Source organism: Anomaloglossus baeobatrachus, chromosome 11 (assembly GCF_048569485.1).
Source record: "Anomaloglossus baeobatrachus isolate aAnoBae1 chromosome 11, aAnoBae1.hap1, whole genome shotgun sequence".
NCBI classification, from domain to species: domain Eukaryota; kingdom Metazoa; phylum Chordata; class Amphibia; order Anura; family Aromobatidae; genus Anomaloglossus; species Anomaloglossus baeobatrachus.
Genome location: NC_134363.1, coordinates 128,076,876 through 128,104,065, shown reverse-complemented (window position 1 = coordinate 128,104,065; position 27,190 = coordinate 128,076,876). Strand labels below are relative to the sequence as shown.

The 27,190-nt window shown below is 40.8% G+C and overlaps 1 protein-coding gene across 7 annotated transcripts in view; it reads left to right on the top strand.

Moving 5' to 3' along the window:
* Positions 1–26,671, top strand: part of CAMTA1 (calmodulin binding transcription activator 1) — a 2,097,701-nt gene extending 2,071,030 nt beyond the window's left edge. For 5 of the 7 annotated variants that reach the window (XM_075328219.1, XM_075328220.1, XM_075328218.1 and 2 more), the window contains 2 exons: positions 6,431–6,612; positions 21,569–26,671. In XM_075328219.1, coding sequence (XP_075184334.1) covers positions 6,431–6,612; positions 21,569–21,632 — 246 coding nt within the window. In that variant the 3' untranslated portion in view covers positions 21,633–26,671. The remainder of the gene's footprint in view (positions 1–6,430; positions 6,613–21,568) is intronic. The other 2 variants (XM_075328222.1, XM_075328221.1) reach the window with 1 other exon arrangement.
* Positions 26,672–27,190: the final 519 nt, after the last annotated feature.

The window sequence follows — 27,190 nt, the reverse complement described above, 5'->3', positions numbered from 1 at the left end:
CCACCTGCCTCTGGTGTGTGATTCCTCAACCCCTCTGCCTACCTCTGGTGTGTGATTCCTCAGCCCCTCCGTCTGCCTCTGGTGTGTGATTCCTCAGCCCCTCTGCCTACCTCTGGTGTGTGATTCCTCAGCCCCTCCGTCTGCCTCTGGTGTGTGATTCCTCAGCCCCTCCGCCTGCCTCTGGTGTGTGATTCCTCAGCCCCTCCGCCTGCCTCTGGTCTGTGATTCCTCAGCCCCTCCGCCTGCCTCTAGTCTGTGAATGTCCTGCCTTCTCTTTTTGGTATATCCGTAGTGACCTGTTATTCAGACTGGAATGACAAAAAAATTGGTCTGCACTTAGTCAAAGAATGTTAGAGGTGTAGGTGAAAATAAGGGGTTGACCTAAGTCATAACAACCAAAAATTCACCACACTCTCACAATTTGTTCGATGCAAAAGAAAAAATATTTTTATTTTTCATACAAATGATATAGTCGAACACTGTGAGCGACACGTCTTGCACGATGCCATAACGCCTCCATCCTGAACCTCAAGCGACCATTAGATAAAGACCCTGGGGGGGGTCGAAACATCGTGCAAAACGTGTCACTCACCGTGTTTGACTATATTATTTGTATAAAAAATACATTTATTTTTTTTGCATCCAACAAATTGTGAGAGTACGGTACATTTTTCACAGACTGGCGGCAGGAGGAGGGTCTGGAGAATCACAGACAGGGAGGAGAAGACCCGGTGTATAGTCCGGCCCCTGTGCACCACAATCTAATACAGTGCTGTGCAAATTAATCAAGGCAAAGCATTTTTTAAGTAAAGTTGGTTACCAGTCAGTGATTCAAACTAGTTTTAACTGCTTTGAAATGGGAAATGTGGAAGAAAAAAGAAAACGACACCAAGAACTGATAAAACACTATCAGAAATAGTAAAACTAATACAAGTAAAGACCTCCCAAGAGACTTGTTCGCTGCAGGTATTGATATTAGCGATTCGACTGTATGGCGCAGGTTTCTGGAAGTTGGTCGGAGGGCAACAAAGCCAGTAAAGAAACAACATCTGACATCTCCAATGAAGGCAAAAACAACTCGCATGGGCAAAAAAATATAAATCTTGGACAACTAGCCAGTGGAAAAAGGTAATTTTTAGTGATGAAACCCATCTTTTTGTTCACGTGTGGCGCCCTGGCCTAGCCAGGTCGTCACAGATAACACATAAACACCCCACCCCATTAGACAGGGACATTAGCCAAACAAAAATCCTTGCTGCCTCCCTCCAGTGTCTGATGTCCACACCAGGTGGGGCGGAGCTAAGCGGTTGGCCCTACCCACCAAGCAGTTCACAGGCCTGGAGGCGGGAAAAGTGACAGATAGAGTTTGGAGTTTGAAGTGAGAGCAGCAAGCACTTGGGTGTCTGGGTTTGTGGCCCAGGCACTGACAGCAAGGTTGGCAGACGGTGGTGGCCGTCTGCAGAAGTGGTGGAGCAATGCGGAACCGTAGGACCGGGGACGGGCGACGACCCGCCGGTACCGACCGGGGAGCGAAGTGAAGCCAGCACACACAGGCAGGGCCATCGGACCCCGACCAGGCTTGGAGCCGCCGACAATAGTCAGATCCGAATGTGACTGGAACCCCAGGGGTTTCACAACAGCAAAAGTCACGATTGAAGGCAACAGCCCACACCGTGAGGGTATACAGCTACCGCCTAAGGCTAGAGACCCAAGGGCCAGCGTTTGCGGGCAAACGGGCTCCTCCGGTACCCATACACCGGGGAGCGGACTACCGTTGGGAATCCATAGTAGTCAGAAAGAGAACATTAAGGTGCAGGGAAAGACAGCCGCCATCACCTGTCCGGGGAGAAGCACTGCAGCCGGCTGCGGGACCCGTCCATCCAGCCGTTTGGTTTACCGAGGACTTTGTACCTTTCTTGCTGAGTGAGCACACCCGTGCCATCCGGCACCGCGCCGCACTGTCCCTGCAACCCTGCACCTCACCGACCCTGCCTCCCCGTCACAACATCACCGGGCCCCGGCACCACCGACCCCTACCCACGGAGGGGGAAAACAACATCCCAGCTGCTCTCTACCATCGCTCCCGGGATCCCCGTCACCAGCAGCGGTGGTACCTATCTTCACCACGACCCGTGGGTGGCGTCACGGACTAAATCCCCCAAACCAACCACCCCTTTCACTCACGGGCGAGGAGCGCCGCTCGAGTCCCCGGATCCGGCCCACCGCTTGAGCCACCGAGCAGCCGCAGCAGCGCCGGACCCGAGTGTTAGCGAGAGCGCAGCAGCGACGGCGTCCTCCCCGCCCGCGACACAAGGGTACAGAGAAAGTGTTGTTAGAAGAAGCAAAAATGAACCATTGCAAGCTGATCATATTTAACAAACAGTAAAACACCCTCAAAAACATGTTTTGGGGCTTTTTTACAGCTGGTGGTTCAGGGAGCTTATTTCCTGTTGATGGTATGATGAATTCATCCAAATACATAGACGTTTTAAAACGATTTATTGTGCCATTTATGCATAAATTTGAAGGGACATTCCAACAAGATTTGGCTCCATGCCACATTTCCAAGTGTGTGAAGAAATTCCTGGAAGAAAATAAAGTAAAAGTGCTGGACCAGCCTGGCAATTCACCAGACTTAAATTCTATAGAACATTTGTGGAGCATTGTGAAGAGACGTCTTGGCAACATGGACTGTACAACCAAAGAACGCATGATAAACAGTGACATACAAGTGTGGTTCCATGATGAAGAATTGAAGAATTTAGGCAACAACTTGGTAGAATCAATGCCAAAACGCATTGAAAATCTCATATCTGCTAAAGGACATATTTCTTACTAAAATTGGTATGTAACAGTGCATTATAACATTTTATTATTAAATATTCAAAAATATGTGAGATTTTGCTTTGTCCCAATTAATTTTCACAGCACTGTAAGTAGAGAATTTCAAATAGAAATGAAAAAAGAACCACAAGGCTAATTTCTTCAACAAAGGTATCAATGTAATCAGTATTACAGCGCCGTTAGAGCCATGTCTTTGCTTTGAATTACAAAATCATACTGACAAGTTCTCTTTAAAGCGAACCAATCACGAGGATTTTCCTTTATAAACTAAAGCCAATGCTATACTGGCGCTATCATTCTGATTCTATACATACCTTTAGTTGTCAGATTGGATGTATAGTTTTTGAAATACAGGCAATTAAACTTACAGACACGTACAGCATTTTGATTGGCAGCTGCTGCCAAATAGCTAATATGTGGGTCGCGTTTTGCTATTTATTCCCGCCCCTGTCTGCTCTCTGGCCTCTGTAGATGCTAGACTGTATGGGCTCCTTCCAGGTATGAGTCATTTCTATCACGTGATAGAGGCGTGTTAGAAATGCAGCCCATACAGTCTAAAGCGGGCTTTACACGCTACAGCGATCTCGTTGGGGGTCACGGATTTTGTGACGCACATCCAGCCGCTATAGCGATGCCGTTGCATGTGACACCTATGAGCGTTTTTGCATCGTCGCAAAAACGTGCAAAATCGCTCATCGGTGACATGGGGGTCCATTCTCAAATATCGTTTCTGCAGCAGTAGCGAAGTTGTTCCTCGTTCCTGTGGCAGCACACATCGCTGCGTGTGACACCGCAGGAACGAGGAAGCTCTCCTTACCTGCGTCCCGGCCACAATGCGGAAGAAAGGAGGTGGGCGGGATGTTCGTTCCGCTCATCTCCGCCCCTCCGCTTCTAATGGGCGGCGGTTCAGTGACACTGCTGTGACGTCGCTGTCACGCTGAACGAATCGCCCCCTTAGAAAGGAGGCGGTTCGCCGGTCACAGCGACGTCGCAGGGAAGTTAAGTAGTGTGACGGGTCTGGGCGATGTTGTGCGCCACGGGCAGAGATTTGCCCGTGTTGCACAACCGATGGGGGCGGGTACCCAAGCTAGCGATATCGGTACCGATATCGCAGTGTGTAAAGCGGCCTTAAGGCCGATTTCAGACGTCCGTGTTTAATCAGTTGGTTATGGTCATATGTGTGTCATATGTGTGTCACGCGTATGTCACACGAGTGACATCTGTGTTTGCATACGTGTGACAGGTACCGGAGAAAACACATGTCTGAAATAAAAAGTTTTTAAGAACATTCACCTGTATCCAGTGCTGTTTTCTTCAGCTCTGCTGCCTCCCGCTTCTGACCACCGCTCATTATATTCATTGATTATTCACTGCACCTTGGAGCTGGAAGCCGGAGCATTGCGGCGGGGACATCGCTGGGTACAGCATCGCCGAGGACAGCATCAAGGGGACAGGGGAGTATTCACAAAGCAGTGTGTGTGCAGTGACATCCAGGAGGTCATTGAAGTTCCCAATGAACTCTGATGACATCCGGATGACACCCCCAGGACACCCGTGCTACAGCGGGTGTCACCAAGGTGACTTCACGGGTTCATCAGAGTTCATTAGGAACTCTGATGAGTACCTGATGCTGTCCCCGCGATGCTCCGGCTTTCAGGTCCTCACTACACACACACACAGCACACACATGTATACACTGAGCATGTTTACACATAGCAGACACACATGGATACACCGAACACATACACACACATAGCGCACATGCATGTATATTCTGAACTCAGAGACACACACACACACACACACACACACACACACACACACTGCTGGATAATCACCTGCTCCCAGCGATGTGGTCCCTGACACTGAAGTCCCTGGCTTCCAGCTCCTCAGTGGAGTGAATAATCAATGAATATAATGAGCGGTGGTCAGTAGCGGGGATTACAGGTGCGCACCACAGCACCCAGCAATATAGCCAGGATTACAGGTGCACAGCACAGCACCCAGCAATATAGCCAGGATTACAGGTGCACACCACAGCACCCAGCAGCTTGGGTGTTGTGGTGCACACCTGTAAACCTGGCTATATTGGGAGGCTTGGGCTGTTGAATCACTTGTGATTGTCAGTTCTGGTCTAGACTGTGCTATGTGGATAAGGGTTTACTGTCCTCATCAATGGGGTGAGTGGAAGCACTCTGCTGACTGAGGAAAGGTTGTACATTGGTCAAAAAAGTCACATCAGAACAATATACAAATTTAAGGATGTATGGTGCACTGCTATTGACCACACCAAGAATGCACCGAAGAGTTCCAAATTGTATATAAAAATAAAATTCGATATCTCTGCCACTAAAACTCTAAGGGCATAGTCACACTGGCGTATGACTCGCATGAGTGCAATGCAAGAAAATCTCGCACTGCAATCGGCCCCATTTAAGACAATACAGCAGCTCAGATCTGTGAGTTTTTCCTCAGCCCTAATTGGACAGAGGAAAAAAATCGCAGCATGCTGCAATTGTCTGCGAGTTTCGTATCACTCGCATCCATACAAGTCTATGAGTGCAAGAGAAACATCGGACTGCACTGATGTCATCCAAGTGCAGTGCGATATACGCAGAGGCTGACGGTGAAGGAGATGAGGAGATTAATCTCTCCCTCTCCTCCGCAGCTGTGATCCGATCTCAGAAACGGGTCACAGTCACATGACATTTGGACCACTCTCCCAGTATATTGGGAACCGAGGGTCATCGGACTGCACTGATGTCATCAACGTGCAGTGCGATATACGCAGAGGCTGACATTGAAGGAGATGGGGAGATTAATCCCTCCCTCTCCTCCGCAGCTGTGATCCGATCTCAGGAATGGATCAGTCACATGACACTCGGACCACTCCCACAGCATATTGGGAGCTGAGGATCATTAGCACATCGCATCCGATATACTCGCATCAGATGCCATATACCAGTGTGACCCCGGCCAAAAATGTAATGATGACAGTATGATAGGATATTTGTAAACAAAAGTATTTAAAAACTTTACATTAGATGCATTGTCTACAAACAGTCTGTTTTCAGCTGCAAATACTGAAAATATTAATTTGCGGAGGCACTGATGAATGTATCACATAGCACAGACAGGATCGTCTATAATCTTGGGGATACATCAGTCCCTACATGAACTGTAGACACAAAACAATAAGACACTATTAAAAGTCCATCAAAATGAAACTTGATACATACAGTTTAACTATAAATATTTAGCGTCACATGTGGAAGTTTTGGATAAAAAAAAATCTTTAAATTCAATAAATACCCACGTTATATTTTATATGCGAGTGACCATTTCATCAGAGTGGACACCTACAGTGCGGTTGATCCATTATTTTTTTTTTGTTCACTTTTTTTATTTATTTCTACATAAAATATTCTATATTTTATCTTTCCAGTTTATTTTTTTTTTTTTAATTGGGGAGGGGTATATTAGTTGAAAACAATGTTTGGATCAACCTGTTGTATGACAATGTATGGTTTGTGTTGCAATAACGAAGATTTTTTTTAAATAATTTTCTTTCATTTACTTCTTGCAGGGTCTGAATGTTTTTGGAGCAAACATGTGTATATTAAATTGCAGAAAGAATGCTCAGAGGTGTCAGTCTTTTTGGGCCACTCTATCTTTTTTACTTTCCATTCCTAATGAGATTTCTGGAAAATGGCAAGATATCAAATTCCCCAAATACCCCACATGCACTTTCAGCTCTAAGAGCAACAGGTAACTTAACAAGATGTCTCAGCTCGCCTGAGATCTTATATTTTTTTTTATAAATTACCCCTAGCAATGCAACAATCCCTCTCTGTGCCATACATTCATTTTGTTAACCTCTTTTGTGCTGAAAATCTATTAAAAAATGACTAAAAAAATTATTACAAAAAATTACGGTAAGGTCTGTTTGGGACCCAGTCTCTTGCTTAATGGAAGGCGATCATTAACGATTCAGATTATTCAATATATTTTTTCGGTTATCTTTTTTTCTGGTATATTCATGAAGTATACACATTTTTTATTTTAAATTTATGTTCATTTTTTTGTAGATTTTTTATTATATTTTTCTTTCTTAGGCCTTTTCTTATCTATATACACACACGGGCAAAGGCACAAATAGTTCCCACATGTGCCGCTGTTTTCTGCTTTTGTATAATGCCATATTATACATGTATTATAGGTATATTCTTCCTCTGAATGTGAGAATACCTCCACAATTCAGAAATTGATGTGACATGGCACAATTTACAAAGCAGTACAGCTCCATAGATATGTATGGGTACCTTATCATGGCTCCATACAACAATATCTATTCATATGGTGCCCAAAAAAAATGCCGCAGCACTTTACAAGTCAGAGGCTATGTATCAGATATTACAGTAGCCAACTAATCAACAATTAAATTAAGTTTTCTGGGACAATTTTATTTATGTCAAACTATCTACATGGCCTGCCCGGTGCCAATTTATCCCGGCATAGGAACGCTGCTGTCCGCAATTTTGTGGCTTCTATTGATGTCACATTGACAGAGAAGCTGCTTCTCGTCTGTTCTGCTCTGTCGATGGGACGTTACTGCTGAAGTCATGCCGATTGAGAACCGGCTCCCCGTTGCCTAACTGCAGGGAGCCAGCTGTCACTTAACATGATGTCAACAGTACAGTCACACCTTATTGACAGAGGAACCCTGAAGAGAAAGAGCTGCTCTGTTGATGTAAGGTCATATGAAGCAGCAGAATCATCGTCAGGAGCAATTCATGACTCCTCTGAACCGATGGCAGGCAGGTAGTTAGCACCTACCTGCCTGTCTGTTCTTAGCCTCAATAGATAAAATAAAATAGTTCCAGATAACCCCTTTACAAAATAGGAGTGATGAGGTCAGCAACAAAAAAAGGTCCCATGTTTGTTTGTTCTTTATGAAACTGTTTACATCTGAGAGGCTTTTAAAATTTCGATACATTTTTTTGTATTCTTACTAACTCTACTTTTCATAGTGGTTGTGACTGGTATTACAGCTCAGTCCCACTTACAAGAGTGGGACTAAGTTTCAGAGATCTGTAATATTAAACATGTTGTCCCCTTTTACCGATTTTTTTACCACATGGCAAATAACATGTAAAATATCAAACTTACCTTTAGTGACCCTCCCCAGGTGAAGTGCCGCCTCTTTTATGCTTCCCCGATCACTATTGATTGGCTACAGTGTTGAAGCTATGTCCATAAGGCACAAGCAGTGACATTGCGTCAAGTGCTGCAGACAATCACTGAGCTGTGGAGCTTGTGCCATGTGGCAGAGCCGCTGAGCTCAGTGATTAGCAGCAGCACTGTGCAGCCGATCAGTAAGCCCAAGGCAGCACTAGATCAGGGGAAGGTAAATATAAATCAGTTTGTTCTTTGCCTGTTGGCAAAAAATAGGCTACATTGTTTTACATCAGTCACAATCCGTCGCCTTGAGGAATTACTGTATCCTGCAAAATATTTTGTAGGAATTTTTTTCACCCTAGACGTCTATTAGCGACGGATTGTGACTGATGGCCCTGCGTTGCATCTGCTGCTTGAAGGATCAGTCAGGCGGGAGCAACCCTGAATATAAAGTTTTTTTGTGTGCGGCGGATCGTTTTTTTATTATGAGGATGCACACAGTAAAATATCATGATCGACTGTAAATTCAGTTAATTTCTAACGATAAGTTGATCAGACGGCTTTTGTGAACGATCAGTTGATCGGCCGGCGGACAGCTTTTGTGAACGATCAGTTGATCGGACGGCGGACGTCTTTTGTGAAGAATCAGCTGATCACCCGGCGCTTGGCTTTTGTGAACGATGTTCATTCACAAAAGCCAACCGCCGGACGATCAGCTGATCGTTCACAAAAGCCGGCCGCCGGGCTATCAGGTGATCGTTGACAAAAGCCGGCCGCCGGGCTATCAGCTTATTGTTCACAAACGCCGGCTGCCGGTAAAGCAGTAAAAAAAAAAAAGCAGTAAAAAAAACAAAAAACGTTTTTTTGCAGCATCAGTCACATCAGTTGTGCCACTATCTGCATCAGTCACACAACTGATTGTGACGGATGCAAAATAACGCAACTGTGAATGTAGCCATAGGCAAAAGGGAACACCTCTTTGAAGCACAGTCACTACAAAAGTTTTGAAATTGTCCCGTCTAAAGAATGAAAGGGAAAGTTGTAGCCACTTCAAGCACCTCTGGTAATCTGATGTTAAGGGCATGTTCACACTAATTTTTTTTTATTTTTTTTTTAGTAAAGTGGCTTCCACATAAGGATGTCTGTGTGATCATACCCTAATAGCCTCTCCTAAGGATAAGCCATCAGTATTCTAGTCCTGTAAAACCCCTCTCAGTATGGACTATGCTCAAATTAGCAGAAATTAAACTACCCCACAAAATAGCAAACAGGCATAGAGAAGCATGAAATAAGCTAGAACATTCTAATTTTTTTACAGCAACAGTTGGTGCCCCAGATCTTCCCTACTAAATAACGAAAAAAAAACCAATGTCAGCACTAAAGGGATTACAAAACCTGGCCTGGCTGGGCATTACACTTTTCTTTTATACGAGGGCTTTTTCATACATAATAGAGATCATCAAATAGACTAACATTTTTCCACTTCAACCCCAGGGAATTTATTTGTTTGGACTCCAAGATAATGGAAAAAGTTGTCCCTTGTCTGCTGAGACATTTTTTTTAATTACAAAGAGAGGAAATATTAGTTAATATAGGTCAATGAACAAAATACAGACAATGTGTTAATTAATTTTTAAACAAAAAAATTCCTGGGGAACTTGCTTGATAACGGCTTCCAATATTCATCATTTTTGCTTTTTTAGTAGAAATGTTAATGTATTAAGAACTGTTTTATTACCAATTAAGCAGTTGGTTACCTGTGAAATGCTTTTCAAGATATGTGTTAACAAATTTTAAAAGAAAAATATATATAATATATATTTAACTAAAAAATACCCCTTGTGATGTCATGTTACGGGAACAATGATGTCACTACCATTTTCCTTTTGTCAATAGGTATTTCACTATTGACGAAAAAATATTACCAATATTGTTATTGTTTTTTTTATATTTTAGGTGTTGACACGTGAAGATAAAAGGGTTGTAAAGTATTGAAAGAAACATGGCTGCTTTGTTCTAAAAACAGAACTACCCCTGTCCATAGGTTTTTGTGTGTGGTATTGTATCTGAGTCCCATTACCTTCAATTTTGCTTCATGGCAATAACAGACATTCAATCTATGTCCAGGTGTGGCGCTGTTTCTATAAAAAGGCAGCAATGTTTTACAAATCCCAGTCAACCTTGTGAATTAGTCCCATAGGTTGCTGAAAACACATATTTAACAAGACCTGTCAATGCTTAAAAAATTGAGTAAAATACTTTGTAGAAATCTCTGAGCTCACCTGATTATGCCATTCTTTTCCATTTTGTGCTGTGTCGCTCTATTGCAGAGATATTCAAATGTTCTTCCTTCTGGGGTGCAGTATGTGAAATCTCTGCTTGCAGCTCAACTGGGTGTTTTTACAGAGTTGTCTCGGGGGGGGGTGCTTTAACCCCTCCCTCCTAGAAGCTGTCAATCACAGCTCAACAGTTCATCTAACAGCCTATCAGTCTCAGACTCTTCAAAATGTAACCCTCGCCACCGGAGATGGTAAAGTGTAGAGCTGAAGTGGACCCATATGACCAGAGGGGGACCTAGGCTTACCCTTCAGTGGGAGGGGCTTTATTAAGCACTCACCGCTGGCAGACACCAGGTGCTACGTCAAGGGCAGAGTCCAGGACTGTGGCAGCTGACCTCCAGGGCTGGGACGGAGAATGGAACATACAGGCTGAGTCTCTAATATAGACAGGAACTACTGGGGTAGCTGAGACAGATGGCACGGCCGGGGTTGACAGACTGTCAGTAGTAAAGCTGGAACCATTAGAGTGGCTGAGGAAGATGGCACAGCAGGGGTTATTGGACACAGTCACTAGTAGCAACAGGGAAGGATGGACAGGTATTGGGTGCCAACAGTGTAGAACAGACTGGAACCAGGTACCAACAGAGCAGGATGGACTGGGACCAGTACCAACAGAGCAGGATGGACTGAGACCAGGTACCAACAGGGCAGGATGGACTGAAACCAGGTACCAACAGGGCAGGATGGACTGGAACCAGGTACCAACAGGGCAGGAGGGACTGGAACTAGGTACCAACAGGTCAGGACGGACTGGAACCAGGTACCAACATGGCAGGATGGATTGGAACCAGGTACCAACAGGGCAGGATGGATTGGAACCAGGTACCAACAGGGCAGGATGGATTGGAACCAGGTACCAATAAGGCAGGACAGACTGGAACCAGTTTCCAACAGGGCAGAGGACCTGACAACTAGTTGGCTAGGGAAACAAAAGCACTAACTAACTGAACACGTTGATCAGGCACCTCCCCTAATGGGAGAGTGTCTGAAATACCCAGTGCCTCTCAGCGATAGGATGAGAGGCACTTCCAGGGAATGACGTGCTGGCCCTTTAATAGAAGGGCAGCGGCATGCCCTATGAGCACTCCTGAAGGACCTGTGCAGAGCGAAAAAGCTACACAGACCTATGATTGGCAGTGTCTGGGAGGGAGAGGTGGAAGAACATGTCCCCAAGAGAAAACTAAGAAGAAACCAGAGCTTTTACATAGTGCACTCTACAATGGAACACCGCAGAGCAAAACAGAAAAGAAAGGCAAAATCGGGAAAGCTCGGGGATCTTTACAAAGTATTTAACTCATTTTTTTATCAAGTGACAGGTACTCTTTAACAATAAAATGATTGTTTTGGTAAATTATAAAATACTCTTAATACATGGTGACCTGCAGGGAAAAGTGAAAACAATGCAAGTTTTGGTAAGTCCATTGCTTGCATAGATATAATACTCGAATTTGGTTTAACCATTTTTATTTTTTAGGTCCAACATTCTAAGCTGCAAACCTTTTTAACATATCTTTATGAGGCTTTGTGCACACAGAGATTTTTTGCCTAATTTTCAATGCAGAAAATGAGTAGAAACTCAAACTTTTGGGGGGGTTTTCAGATTTGGAAAATTTCTGCTCAGTTTCTGCATATAACTCCTAAAAAAGCGCAGTATGCAACAAAGTCCAGGAGTCAAAGCTCAGTTTTCCTGTGATACAGATCTCCAATTTACCTGCATTTATATACGGCGGTATTAATCATTTGGGGTTTTTAAGTCACTTTTTTGTCTTGTAGGAAATTATCTTAAATAAGGAAAAGAGGTCATCAATTTTGCGCAAAATTGAAAAATGCTGTTTTTGTCTTTTAACTTTTTTGCGTCTTTTACAACAAAAAGTCGTATCTTTCCCTAAAATGTTGCAAATTTTTTTGGCACTCGGTGGAAAAGAGAATAAATTACATTAGCACAAAAAATTGCTAGGTTTGTAAAATATCACAGAATGTAGCACAAAAATCGGGGGCAAGAATGCTTAACTTCCAAGCTCGGCTCACTATTATCAAATATAGTGAGAAAGCAAAAATGAACCTAATAATAAAAAAGTTTTTTTTATTAGGTTCATTTTTGCTTTCTCGCTATTTTTTAAAATAGGAACTGATGAATATACTGAGGATTAAACTGATGAATACATTGAAAACATAATAGTGACTACAGAGCAAAATAAAATGGGGTTTTGGGTGTTTTTGCTTTTTTTTTTTTCCAATTTACCTCTCTGTTGCACAGTTATTAGATATCAAAGTTTTTGGCACCTAATGAATTAATTTTTATTAAATCCAAGTGAGCGTTATCAGAGAGTTTTCATTGGGGGTGTGTACTTCTTTCTCCTGTGTGATGTTCCCCACTCATAAACAGGCAGCAACTCACAGGAGGAAAATACCATGCCCCACAATAGCTCAGAACAGGCGCCTTCTGTGTGTGATGTAATGACGCCTTGTTCTGCTCTCACTGCAGATTGATTACAAGTTGCTGTCACCACTACAGACATAAGTGTGATTACTGACAATTTGAGCTCTCATTTCTGGGCTGACATTGTGTGTGGGGGGTACACTATAGTAGACATAAAGGCCCCGTTACACATAGCGATGTCGTTAGCGAGATCGCTCAAACGTCACAGGTTTTGTGACGCAACAGCGACCTCGCTTGTGATCTCACTACGTGTGACACATAGCAGCGACCGCCCCCCCCCCGCTGCGATATCGCCGACCGTACCTGAACATCCTGGTTCATTTTTGATCGTTGGTTTCCCACTGGGTAGCATGCATCACTGTGTTTGATGCCATAACAACGACGAGCGACCTCGTTGGCACGCCTGGGTGGAAACACTACGCCTCTATCGAGGTCTGAGTCGTCAGAATAGCTGCTGTGTGACAGGGTCCCAACGACCGCCGAGGTTGTTATACGGATCGCCGTATCGTTGCTATGTAGTTAATTAGATCTGCCACTAGCGACCATGTAGTGACGTACCAGCGATCCTGACCAGGTCGTATCGTTGTCGGGATCGCTGGAACATCGCTACGTGTAACGAGACGCTAACAGTGCTATTGGAAGAGGAGAGCTGATAGTAGGGTTTGTAATTTATCCCCCACACTACCCTCCATAACGATATCTTGCCCCTGTTGCCCCATACTGTCCTCTGTAACCATATCTGAAAGGTGTTAGTCATCTGTACTCTACTCTCAGCAGTTTCTAATCATGCTCTAATCATGCACAAGGTTAGACCAGGAGATGAGGGCTGTCTGTCATTACATGTCTCATAGTGAGAAACCTGCTCTAAGCTATGGTGGTGCCATGTTCTATTTCTCCTTGTTGCTGCCTGCTTATTATTGGGCAATGTCGTATAGAAGGAAACAGTTCACGCCTACAGTGGAAATTATCTGATAACACCCACTTGGACTTAACGAACATTAACTCACTAAGTGCCAAATATTTTCATTACTAATATCTTGGCAAAACAAAGGGGAAATTTAAAAAAAAAGTAATTCTGCTCTACAGCTTCTATTACATTGTGTGTCCTTTTCAACATGAATAATTTTGTGAGAGGTCCTGTTTAAAACATCTTACACTGATGAGCCTAATAACAGATACATGTTTGAAAGGTTTGTATAACTTCTTCTCTATCAGAGCACAGCTTAGAGGGAACAGTGTTCACCATTCAGAATTTTTAACTTTGCTACTTTCTTTGCTCTTGAATTAGATTAGTGACTTTGTATTAGTAAAACATTGGTGCTGTATGATGAGGCTGCACTAGGCTAAGAACAAATGTATACACTGTGTGATAGGGATTCCTTGATATGTGGCCACAATCTTACCCAGAGAGCAGTGTCATTTGTATATGTTTTCCTACGATTAACGTGGATCTATCACCATATTACCCATTAAAAACTGCACACATTATAAAATAGATCTCTAACACAGCGTGCCCATGATCAGTGTTTGCAGCGTTTTGGATGCGGAGTGTTTTAGCTGCATGCAAAATGCTGCATTGTACAGTACATGCACAGTGAATGGGATTTCGAGATATCCCGTGCCCACTGTGCATGTACAGCCCGCAGCGAATACTCACCTGCGATGCTGCTTTCTGAGCCGAAAGCATGGCAATTCTTTGCTGCGGAGTCTCATGCGTTCTCCGTAGGGAGAACACAGCGAGGAGACCACAGCGCTCCGAACCCTGATCGCGGGCAGGAGCAGCTGCGGTCTCCTGCGTTCTCTTGTGGAGGAGACTCGCGGCCCTGAAGGTCAGGACAGAGCGGGTCCTGATCGTGGGCATGTACCCTTAGACCTGAAGAGGTAAGTGTACTTACTGAGAACATCCATTTAAGAATGACTGTATAATCCTGATAATGAGAGGAACATTTTATGAGTCCATTTAACATTGGGCAGAAAATTTTCAAAAGAAATTATATAGCCATCCTTATATGTATTTTCACAGTAAGTAAATTTTAAAAAGAAATTATACAGCCATTTTTATATGTATTTTCACAGTAAGTATAGCAGTCTCATCAGGCATAAGAAATCTACTTAATAATATACACAGAGATATTGAAAAATCTACTTGACAGATCCACTTTGATAATTAGGACCTCTCTCTAAGGGTCAGCACACACGGTGAGAAAAACGGTGCGAGTGGAATGCGTTCCTCTTGGACCAATATTACTCTATGGGGCAGCACCCATGAGCAATTATTTTCTCAGCCCTAGTCGGACCGAGAAAACAGTCGTGGCATGTTGTGAGTGCAATGCGAGCTTGTTTCACTCGCATCCATTCAAGTCTATGGGGAATAGAGAAACATCGCATTGTTCTCGTGTTACACCGATATACCGCGAGAGCAGTGCGATTCTCACATCAGCCGGCAACGGAGGAGATAGGGAGATATATCCCTCCGTCTCCTCCACAGCACCGACCTCCTCCTTTACAGCTGTGGTCTGATTGCACGATCGGACCACAGTCTCATGACACTCGCATGACACTCAGCTCCACTCTGCGAGCGTGAGCCGAGTGTCATGCGAGGACTGTCACAAATCCCTGTGTAGCCTCAGCCTAATATTGAAGTGAATGTGAAAGTGGCATATAATACATACAGTATAAAACTTACACAAGGGATGGAAAGAAAGCAGCTGCTGTCAGGCTCTGGTGCTCAAGAGGACTCAATGGCCTCCAGCCAAAAGGTTAAGTATAGAGCCCTTTTACAGAATTTGCATGGGGTCCCTGAGATTAAGATTACTGTTTAGGTAAGAATTCTGTGTTCATCCATATGTCAGAGCTGTTCCGTAGGCAAAAATCACTGGTTGATCTCTGCTATGATTGGTAGTCTTGTCAGGACTTCCATTGATGGAATATAGATCTGTATTATATCATGAATGATTTTTCAACTCCAGCACCTGACAATGATCAAAAAGATACAAAGTATAATTTTTACGCAAGAAATCTGTGTTCAGTTGGCATTTGTCACACTTGGTCCAAAAGGATGCCAATATCCGGCCTAACGTTGGCTGAACCCAGCAGAGAGCAACAAGTTTGTCCAACGGTCTAATTTGTATTGGGGCTTCGGTAAACTGATCATCGGGGGACGTGTTGACCGGGCATGTCCAGTTTACTGCCAATCACTTTTTTCTCCAGGAGATAAGATGTCATCAGACTTATCATACAGATACTCAGCCAAGCGGGTGCCCCTGTGTGTGGGGGAGACAGCTGAGATGGCTGTCAGGTGAATATGTGTATGTCCAACCTTACTCGCATTTATGAACTTCATGTTATACCTTCCATAGGCTATGAAGATAAGGCAGAGGCAGTGAAGTGATACATAACTGCAGATTTAGACTACACAGAGTTAGTAGATTCATGGAGATACACAAGTCTACACAGGTGACAGATGTATACACAAATGGTAGAGGAATTATTTCAAGACCATTTACAAATCTGTGTACAGAATGGATGTTTCCACCTCTTATCCCTACTTTAGTATATTTTACAAACTGTTTTTTCAGGTTGTGCTGCACCCATATATGTTGATATGTTTTATTGTTTCGGTGACTAATTTGATCACAGACTTCCTTGTTTCGGAAGCCTTCTGAAAACATGACAAAGCATGAGAAGAGTGCATGAGACATCCTAAAGGCAGAAGCGACAGAATGATTCTTATTTATCTGTCATTTGTTATTTCTTTATTTCTTTTGAGAAGACAATCAACACAGCAATCATTGTGAATGTGCAATCCAGCATACGAAATATTTTTAGTAACAGTTGTTTATCTGTCTTGAAATTGTATCTAATATTGTTTTATCTGTCAGAGCATGTATAGTCATATTCTGAAATTCTAAATTGTAATGTTGGATATTGAGCAAAAGTTTAAAGAGAAAGTGTACCTAATACATGGGATCACCACAAACAAAATGAGAGAAGAATAATTTGGCAAAAAGTGTAAATTTTATTTCAACAATGTTTCTCCAGAATAAAGAAAGAAGAAACTACACAATGTACAGAAATCCCAATTTAAAAACATGTAAAAGAGCCAAAACTGACAAAACAATGAATGGCAAAATGTGTCCTCTTAATAGACTGCTTGAGCTGGTTAAAAGAAGAGGATATAAGATATAAATATATATGTTACCGGCAATGTGTAAAAACAGGCATTCTATAGAATACCTGGGCAATGTATACAATGCCGGAAATGGGTCGTCAAAGTATGAAATACATCAGATTTTTATACATTTCCTAGTCATTCTATAGAATACCTAAATGACAAATAGGCGGAGTGTAGTATACTACAGGGGTGGTCCGTCTAAAAGTAGGTGGACAGAGCAGGCAGCAGCAGATCTGTGACACTGGCTCAGTTGCCCTTAGCATCCAAAAGTAGGTGGACAGAGCAGGCAGCAACAGATCTGTAAAACTGGCTCAGTTGCCCTTAGCATTAGCAACCAATCAGATTCCATCTTTCATTTTCCAAAGAGTCGGTGAGGAATGAAAAGTGGAATAAGATTGGTTGCTAAGGGCTAAAAAGTGGAATCTGATTGGTTGCTAAGGGCAACTGAGCCAGTTTCACACATCTGCTGCCTGTCCACCTACTACCTTTGGATGGACTGTATGCTTTCTAGAGTGAAGTAGTGTGCTTGCTGTGCCGTAGCAGCAGACTTGAGGTGTATGTGCAAGCCTAAGTGCCAAACTAACAAATGCCTTTTCATAAAAAAAATGAAGTGCAATTCAAAATGCCATTCTAGCCTCCCGTGCTGCAACAAATAGTCAGGAATGACACTTCTGATTCCTTTATTTTTTTGTTTCCCAGCAAAGATATCCTGTTGTTCATTTAGGATTTCTTTCATGTTTTTGACTGTTTGTTACTAAAGACTAATAGTCAGGAATGACACTTCTGTTTCTTTGTGTTTTCCCAGTAAAGATACCCTGTAGTTCATTTAGGATTTCTTCTTTCATCAGTGTTTTTGACTGTTTGTTACTTCTTTCATTAGTTTTTTTGACCTTTAATTGTTTCAGGTTACAACCCTGAAAACAGATCCCAAGCATGGGTAAGAATACTTCCAACACAGGGTTGTAACCTGAAACAATTAAAGGTGAATTGCTATAGCCTAGGAATATACTCAGCCAGTTCTCTGTAGTAAAAGGAGAAGATACCCTGAATTTCCAAAAGAGGACAGCATAATGATGAAAAGATTGAGCCTGTGGGGGTTACAGCCCCACGTGTATCGCCACCTGCAGTGGCTTTCTCAAGGGCAAGAAAATGATCTGGCTGAGTTTGGGATCTGTTTTCAGGTCATTACATGGTCTTGGAGTAGCTCACACAGCATCTAGGATTTTTGCATGTCTGCACCCTCTCCACTTATCCTCCAGTTTGGGTCAGGTCAATCCATTATTGTTTGATAATTTCAAGGGTGGTTTTGTGACAGTGAATGTTTTCATTTATTCTTGTCAATTCCGCTGCTATTCTACTCCCACCAATAACATATAATAGTATATATATTTATATCTTATATCCTCTTGTTTTGACCAGCTCAAGCAGTCTATTCAGAGGACACATTTTGCCATTCATTGTTTTGTGAGCGGGGTACTCTGTTGTGCCAGTTTTGGCTCTTTTAAATGTTTTTAAATTTGCATTGTATTGTACATTGTGTGGTTTCTTCTTTCTTTATTCTGGAGAAACATTGTTGAAATAAAATTTACACTTTTTGCCAAATTATTCTTCTCTCATTTTGTTTGTAGTGATCCCATGTATTAGGTACACTTTCTTTTTAAACTTGTGCTACATAGGTTTTGTACCTAGGAGATCCCACTATCAGTTGGTGCCCTCTTTGTGACAAGTGTTATTGGATATTGAGGATGTGCAAACATGTATTTAATGTTCAGAAAAGATTTCAGAAAAGCCAAAATGTTAAATAGACACAATTTGCTTTAATTTTGCAAACATTCATTATTTTATACTCATAAGCTGAAAGTCTGTCTCAAGGCGTGTGTTCACATACACAGGGCATCTGTGTATGTTTGTTAGGGTACGGTTCCACTTGCGTTTTGCACGGATGAAAAAGAAAACATCAGATTGCACTCGCACCAGTGCAAAACTCGGTCACGGAAAAAAATGGCATCGTATTCCATAGAAAATAATTTCATTTTTACCCTAGAAAATGAAAGCAGGAACTTAATTGGTTGCTATAGTTAACTGCTCTACTTTTCCAGTGCACCAGTTGTAGTAAAATCACCCATACCGTATTGTTGTTTCTCGAAAGTAGAATTCATAATTTACTGGTTATCTCACTTAAATATATTTGGGGCTACAGTGATCTCTTTGCTTTACCCCCTATTTACTTTTGTGAAACTCTATATCAAATTAATTATAGAATTATAGAGAACATGTACTTTTAATTACTTTATTATCTTTTTTGCTTACATTGTGAACACAGGATATACTGTATCATCAAAAGATGATTAGATTGTTTTGATTTCCACCATGAAAAGTAGACCCTATTGGCAAGTAATGTAAAACTGGCCACATTAAGCAATACTGGCTGCAAGGGTGAATAGAACGTTATTATTTTTTAACTTCTCCTCTCCATTGATGTCTAATGGGACATTGCCAGAGTTTTTTCATTGGAATTGTGTGCTTGTTCCTCTGCATGAGTATGACCAATCATGAGCATGCACCACCACACAGGGGAAGGAAGGACACCCCCCACAATAGCTAAGAACAGCCTTTAAAATCAGTCTGCTGTCCTACTGGTCTCTCTGCAGAACTGTGTTGTTACAAATGCTCTGAGTAAAGCAGAGAGTTTGATTACTAACACCGCTTTAGTATTCATCACAGCAGCAAGCGTTGGGGAAAGGAGCAGTATGGCAGAGATGATAGAAGTGTAGTAGGGTAGATACTAGATGTGTTTATGTGTTTGTTATGAAACTGAGCTCAGCTCTGTTGTGCTGCCCCTCCTCACACAATGGCTTCTTGGAGAAGAAAGTTGTCTGTATTCACACTCATCTTTGCTCTATTACAGGTACTTTATAATCCCACACAGTTATGTAGTGAGACAAGATAGGAAAGCAAACTGTTATCACATCTCGCAAAGGAGTTTTCAGAATTGTGTGATCACAGTTGTTGGCAGTAGATCAGAGAAATGTGTGATTACAAACAGTTCTTTAGCTTTTGTGTCATGGAAATTAGTGGGGGGAAGGGGCAGTACAGGGCAGAAGATCTTAGTCTCATTACAAACACTTCTAGCATCTCTCCTGTCACAATGCTCTCAGCTCAATTGTATTGCTCCTACCACCACTCTAACTGCTGTGAGATGAAAGCTAAAGAAGTGTTAGTAATAAAGGCTGCTTTACACGCTGCGACATCGCTAGCGATCGCACCCACCCCCGTTGTTTGTGCGTCACAGGCAAATCGCTGCCCATAGCGAACAATATCGCTAGGACTCGTCACACATACTTACCTTCCTAGCGACGTTGCTGTGGCTGGCAAACAACCTCTTTTTTAAGGGGGCGGTTTGTGCAGCGACACAGCGACATCAATCAGCGGGCCACCAATAGAAGCGGAGGGGCGGAGAGCAGTCGCATTCACGTCACTTCCACCTCGTTGCCGGAGGACGCAGGAATGCTGTTGTTCGTCATTCCCAGGGTGTCACACGTAGCGATGTGTGCTGCCTCAGGAACGACGAACAACCTGCGTCCAGCACGAGCAACAATATTTTGAAATGAACGACGTGTCAACGATCAACGATTTGGTGAGTATTTGGGATCGTTAGCGGTCGCTCGTAAGTGTCACACGCAACGACGTCGATAACAAGGCCGGATGTGCGTCACAAATTCAGTGATTCCAGCGATATCTCGTTAGCGATGTCATTGCGTGTAAAGCGGCCTTAACATTTACCTCTGTGCTATGCCAAGCACTTTGTGATCACAACAGTGCTGCAGAGACTCTATGGAAGAGAACAGGCTGACGGAAATTACATACCTGACACAGGAAAAAGCCTCTTCTATTGTGGGGTCATGTTCTTCTTTCCCATGTGTTGCTACCTGCTTATGATTGGTTTCAACATTATTCAGAGGAACAAGTGCATGCCCCCAGAGACAAATGTCTGTTAATGCTCCCTTGGACTTTACATAAATTACAACTTAAACTTTACAAGATTAGATCTCCACAATGGAGATGAGAAACTGGAAAATAAAAACTACGTTTTGCTGAGCTCTTCAACCACTATTCCATGATGTGGCCAGTTTAACATGCTCAAACTGGTGGAAGATCTTCCTTAAATTGGGTTATCTTCCTTTGGACTGTTTGGACGCCCTGGGAATCTGAGTTTACGAGAAAGAAAAAATAAACAATGTTTGGTCAGTTGGGAAATCTAAGCTTAAAGTTTTGTCTACAATGAAATGTACAACAGCCATGCATAAAAGTTCTGGTAACTTGCCTGGCCGGAAAATGATGTAAAAGAGCAGAAAAAAATGCGTATAAACCTAAAACTAATAAAAAATTTGAAATTGGCCTCTTCTATGTAATAGCAATTATCGGGTTGCAATTATTAAGATGAAAGCATTTTGTTTCTGCTATTTTACACAATGGACACTTGCATGAGTACAACTGTAACTTCTATTCTGGTCAATTTTCTCAGAAATTATAACACTAAAATTGTAACTCTATAGATTTCTTTTCTGTTTCTTTTTTTGTATTATTTTCCAGAGTGAAAGAATTGAAAAAGGCCAAGGAACTTGAAGAACTAAAACAACGTCCCTTAGCAATGTGACAGCGCTTTTTGGACTGTTTTCATTTTCTGTTTTTAGCAGAGACATGCAACAAAATAGAAATTAAAAGAAAAAAAAGAAAAGAAAAAAAAAAGAAAACACTGCAGTTTTCGATGAGATCACCTGCAGGATTTTAACAGTAATCTTTTTGGTCATTGCATTTGCACTTTCATGGACAACTTTTGCTTTGTTCAGCAAGACATCTTGGATTTTAATCTTCTGTTTAATCATGGGAAACGATATAAAAAAAAAAAAAACTTTAAAGAAACAAAAATGGCGCCTGGAGATGCTTAAGAGAAACTCCAATCTATGTGGTTGGAGTAGCGTTAATTCAACATAGGGCTGAATTCAAACAACGTGTGGAACTGTACAAATATTATACCAAAAAAAAAAAATTATTGAGGAAAGGTGGAAATGCACAAGCAAAACCTGAATGCAAAACCCAGAGCCATCGATCACTCACAAGGAGCTATGAAGGAGCGTAAAATGGAAGAGTTTGGATTGTCTTATGTTTTTATGTCTGTACCTAAGCTGTAACCTGTAGATCTCCGATGTATTCCCTATATTGTATGCCATATAACATATGCAATATATATATCCATACCAGATTATGTACATTAATGCTTTACCTACTGGAACAACACAAGTTTGCCAAAAAATGGTGGACTTCTACACATGTGTCTTCTAGTGTGGTCTAGGAGTCATTGACCATAAGTAATGCCATCTACTCCTATTTCATTTTAACAAGACTTTCCCATTTGTGTAAATAGACATATCTATGCATTGCGTAATTTATATTTTCCGTGGGAAGAATTTGAAGTCCACGATATATATATTGCTAACACAGAGGTACAGCACATATTGCATAAGATTTTTTTTTTGTAAGTGTTTCAAGGTTGTACCAAAATAATTTTATTTTTTTTGGAGAATCAAAACTGTCCCCTATATAAAGGTGAATAAAATAGAACAAAGTATATCACAACCGAATAGTGCCAAGCATCATGCCCAATACCGGCTTGGTTGGATAAAATAATTGGTCTGTGGGTATGTTGAGTGCTATGGAAGACAGATCAGCCTCTCAAAGTTGTAAAAATTATAATTTTAACAACAGAGAAATTTTAAATTTGGAATTTTTGTTCTGCTATTGCAACCAGAGGTGTAGTTGTAGCAAGTGCAAAAAAAGCAGATGCACCCAAGCCCTTGTGTCAGAAGGTGAGGTAGGGCTTGGCTCAACCGTGACGTGGCCAGGTGCTTGGAAACAATAAAATTGTATGTAAATAAAGAATAGTTCCAGCACTCAATATAATTGATTACAAAGAGTATTCATGCAACAGTGAATTTATTTCTACAAAACAGGTAACCTTAACCATAGCAAAAAAGAACATTTCGGCTTAGTACAAGCCTTTTTCAAGGTTTAGCCATGAAGTTACTGGTGCAGAGGTATCGGTGAAGCATATGAAAGTGCGCCTGTATGACAGCTCCTGAAGGACAACAGAGTTCAGGAGGACATTGGCTGCAGTGGTTGTGGTGGGCCAGAGGTATACCGGTGCAGAGGTATAGGTGAAGCATGTGAAGGTGCACCTGAATCACAGACCTTGAAGAAGGACAGGGTCCAGGAGGACATTGTCTGCAGTGGTTGTGGTGGGCCAGAGATATTACGGTGCAAAGGTATAGGTGAAGCATGTGAAGGTGCACCTGTATGACTGTCCTTGAAGAAGGACAGGGTCCAGGAGGACTTTGGCTACAGTGGCTGTTGTGGGCCAGAGCTATACCGGTGCAGAGGTATAGAAGCATGTGAAGGTGCACCTGAATGACTGCCCTTGAAAAAAGACAGGGTGGAGGAGGACATTGCCTGCAGTGGTTGTGGTGGGTCAGAGGCATACCGATGCAGAGGTATAGGTGACCTGCTACAACCACTGCAGCCATTGTCCTCCTGGACCCTGTCCTTCTTCAAGGGCTGTCATACAGATGCACCTTCACATGCTTCACCTATAGCTCTGCACTGGAAACCTCATGGCTAAACCTTGAAAAAGGCTTGTACTAAGCTGAAACTTTGTTTTTTTGCTGTGGTTTTGCAGAAATAAATTCATTTTTGCATGAATACACTTTGTAATCATTCATCTTGAGTGATGGAACTTGTGTCAGAAAGCGCATAAAGTTTAACTGCCACGTAAAAAGATATCAGTATTATAAATTGCACATGGTAGTTGGGGTCCTGTTACATATTTTGCAGTGGAGCTCAAAAACTACAGATTATGTCTCGGATGCAACACTTAAAATAAAAAAGAAAAAAAAGAAATATAAAATATATGACCATTACCTGTATTTTTCATAAATTCTACTATTCATCTACGTAATGGTTTAACTGTAAAAGCTCGAAAGAAAATAAAACCTTGCGTCTATCGATCGCTTAGAAACCTATACTGCCCATAAGGTTTGCATTTACATTGCCTGAACATTTTACCACCTAAGAATCAATGTGGTGCTGCGTGCTGGCCAGTTAGTGTATTGGGGTTTTTTGTTTTTTTCATCCGGAGAAAGATTTGTATATAGAAGGCAGGAACGGAAATGAGAAATACTATTTGAAAGAGATTATTACTGAATATTGAATGAAATATCTTCTCTATGGATGCGGGTCAATAACATGGCTGGAGATTATTAATATTTGTATAGTTTGATGGAATGAATCTGAAAAGTTTGGATGTGTTTTTTTGTACATATTGTATATACTAAAAATTAAAAATTAAGATATGTGCATGAAACCAAGAACACAAAAGAATTGAAAAAAAGCAAAGCATTAGTGGCTATGGTCTGTAAAATGAGACAAAAATTTTATTTCACTATAAGAAAACTTTATTTTAAATGTTCTGTAGAAGAACATTTTGCTGAAGCATGACTAAATTGCAAAAAAAAGCTACTGTATTTAGACTTAGAAAAAAAAGCAAAGTAACATTACTAAACTGATATGTTTACATTTAATTTTGGCTACCCAAACATTATTTCATCTTAAATTTTTTTTTTTTTTAATTTTTTAATTTTTTTTTATTTTATTTTGCCAATGGTGCCAAGTAATGTGAATGCTATATCGCTTAAAAAACTAATTAAGTTACATTTGCAAAGCAGATACTCATAGAAAACTATATGCGCTTAACACCATAAACTCACACCAATATAAAAAAAAATAAAATATGTAGAATGAAATTCAAATTAAAAAAAAAAGTAAAAAAAATATTTAAAAAATCTATTTAAAAAAAAGACATAGTAAGAAAGTAGAAATATGTTTCACATTTTCATATCTCCCTGCTGGAAGTCAGAAAATGTAAAAAAAAAATAAAAAAAAAAATTGCACATAAAAGTATAAAAAAATAAATAAAAAAAAAATAATAAATGATGCAAACTGGTCTTGTAGGGAACTCATGGTATATATGATTATTTCCACACAGAGATTAAAAAATAAAAAAAGCCAAAGTAAATCAGATTATGAGGTATTTATAAACTGGAAGAAAATGCGTGTGCTTCAGTACAAAACATGTTGGCACTCATTGCCGATAACTGTCGAAACTTTTTGGAATACAATCTGCTAACTTTTTGATTGTAAGAGGAGAAAGTGCTGTTCAGGGGTGCGCTAGCCTTTTTTTTTTTTCCCTTTACCGAAACAGTTTCTATTGTATAATTTTTTTATACTAAGACGTAACATGTAAAGATTACACAATGTGCATATGTAAGAAACTTTTAATCAGGTTGTTCGAGACGAAGGTTCAAAATTGAAGCCGAAAAATAAAAAAAAAATGATGAGGTCAGTACTCTTGCTGCAATTTTTTTAAAAACCGTTCATTTCCTTTCACGTGGGATGTACAGATAGGAACAAGCTAAATACACTAATGTATATGTTATATAAATTCTCATGAGCTCACGCACAATACACCATTATGAATAGTCTGTACATTAAAAAAAACAAACTAATAAATAGTTATATACTGCTCTTTTTTGACGGGACATTGATTGTCCCTAGAAGAATGTATTTTATTATGTATTCATGAGGAATGGGAAGAAATAAAAAAAAAATAAAAATAAAAAAAAAAACATATCAAACGCCTTTTTTGGATAAATAAATAAAAAAAAATCACTGCTTACTTATGTATTAGTAATAGCATTAGTGGATCTTTTAGAATTTTGTTATCTGGAATTGTATATTAATATTTCCACTTTTCATGACGAATGTAACTTTTTGTCACCCTGGCAAGAGTACTGGTCTCAATTGTTATGCTGTATTATCTGTATATTTGTACTAAAAAAACAAAAAACAAAAAGGTCAGTGTTGTGCAGTGTGTTAATAATGTTATCAGATTCAGCAACATGCAGGACCTCTCCAAGTAACTGTACCAACATACAAACAGTCACAGGGGCCTGTTCTAGTGCATCAGATGCATCGTGCTTTTGAAAATCTAAAAAACAAAAAAAGGGGCATCTGACAATAGCAAACTTTTTGCAATAGACCTTTCCTTGGCTGTGAAATTTTAGGCTTTTGAATGTAAGATGCATTGCATACCAACAGTTCACTTGGATGGGGTACATGAAATTTCCCAAGTGCCAGGAGTCTGTCATAATATGTAACTGTTAAATCTATCCTGTCTTCAGCATTTTATTTTAAGCTTCTAGTGTGAACGTTAAAACAAACACAAAAAAACAACAAAAACCACATCTGTACTGTGTGAGAGAAATAGACAATATAACGTGAAATCCCTACATGGTTGCACGCTTAACGGCAGTTCCACACAGTAGTTGGCGCCAACGGGGGTCCCCATGGCTTGCATGTAAAGCTAATATAGATGTCTCCTTTTTTGTAAGTTTTATTTTTGTATTTGTGCATGTAAAAATCTAAAAAAGAAAAAATACATCACTGAAATCAATGGATCTGTTGAAGAACTCAGCTGCTGGAACCATGCAAAATGTTTTGAATTGCCCTTAAAACTATTGAAAATGTTTTCTGAATGCTTTCTATTCTTTCTGCTGTAAATTAAAAACAAATTAAATTTCCCCATGTTATGTGTGTTTACTCTAATTATTGTGGACCTTATTTTTATGATTTTTTTTTATCTTTTGTGCTGTATTATGGTAGTTTTATTTTTGTAAATAGTATGCAGTAATATAGAACATATTTTTGTTGATGGGACAGTATCATAGTAGTTATATTCCTATATAGGGGTGGTATTATAGTAGTTATATGTAGTTACATTTTTGTGCGTAGGGACAGTATTATAGTAGTTATATTCTTGTACAAAGGAGCAGTATTATAGTCGTTATATTCTTGTACATAGGGGGCACTATTATAGTAGTCATATACTTGTACATAGGGGCAGTATTATAGTAGTTATATTCTTACACATAGGAGCAGTATTATAGTAGTTATATTCTTGTACATAGGAGGCAGTATTATAGTAGTTATATTCTTGTAAATAGGAGGCAGTATTATAGTAGTCATAGTCTTGTATATATCAGCAGAATAATAGTAGTTATATTCTTATACATAGGGGCAGTACTGTAGTAGTTATATTATTGT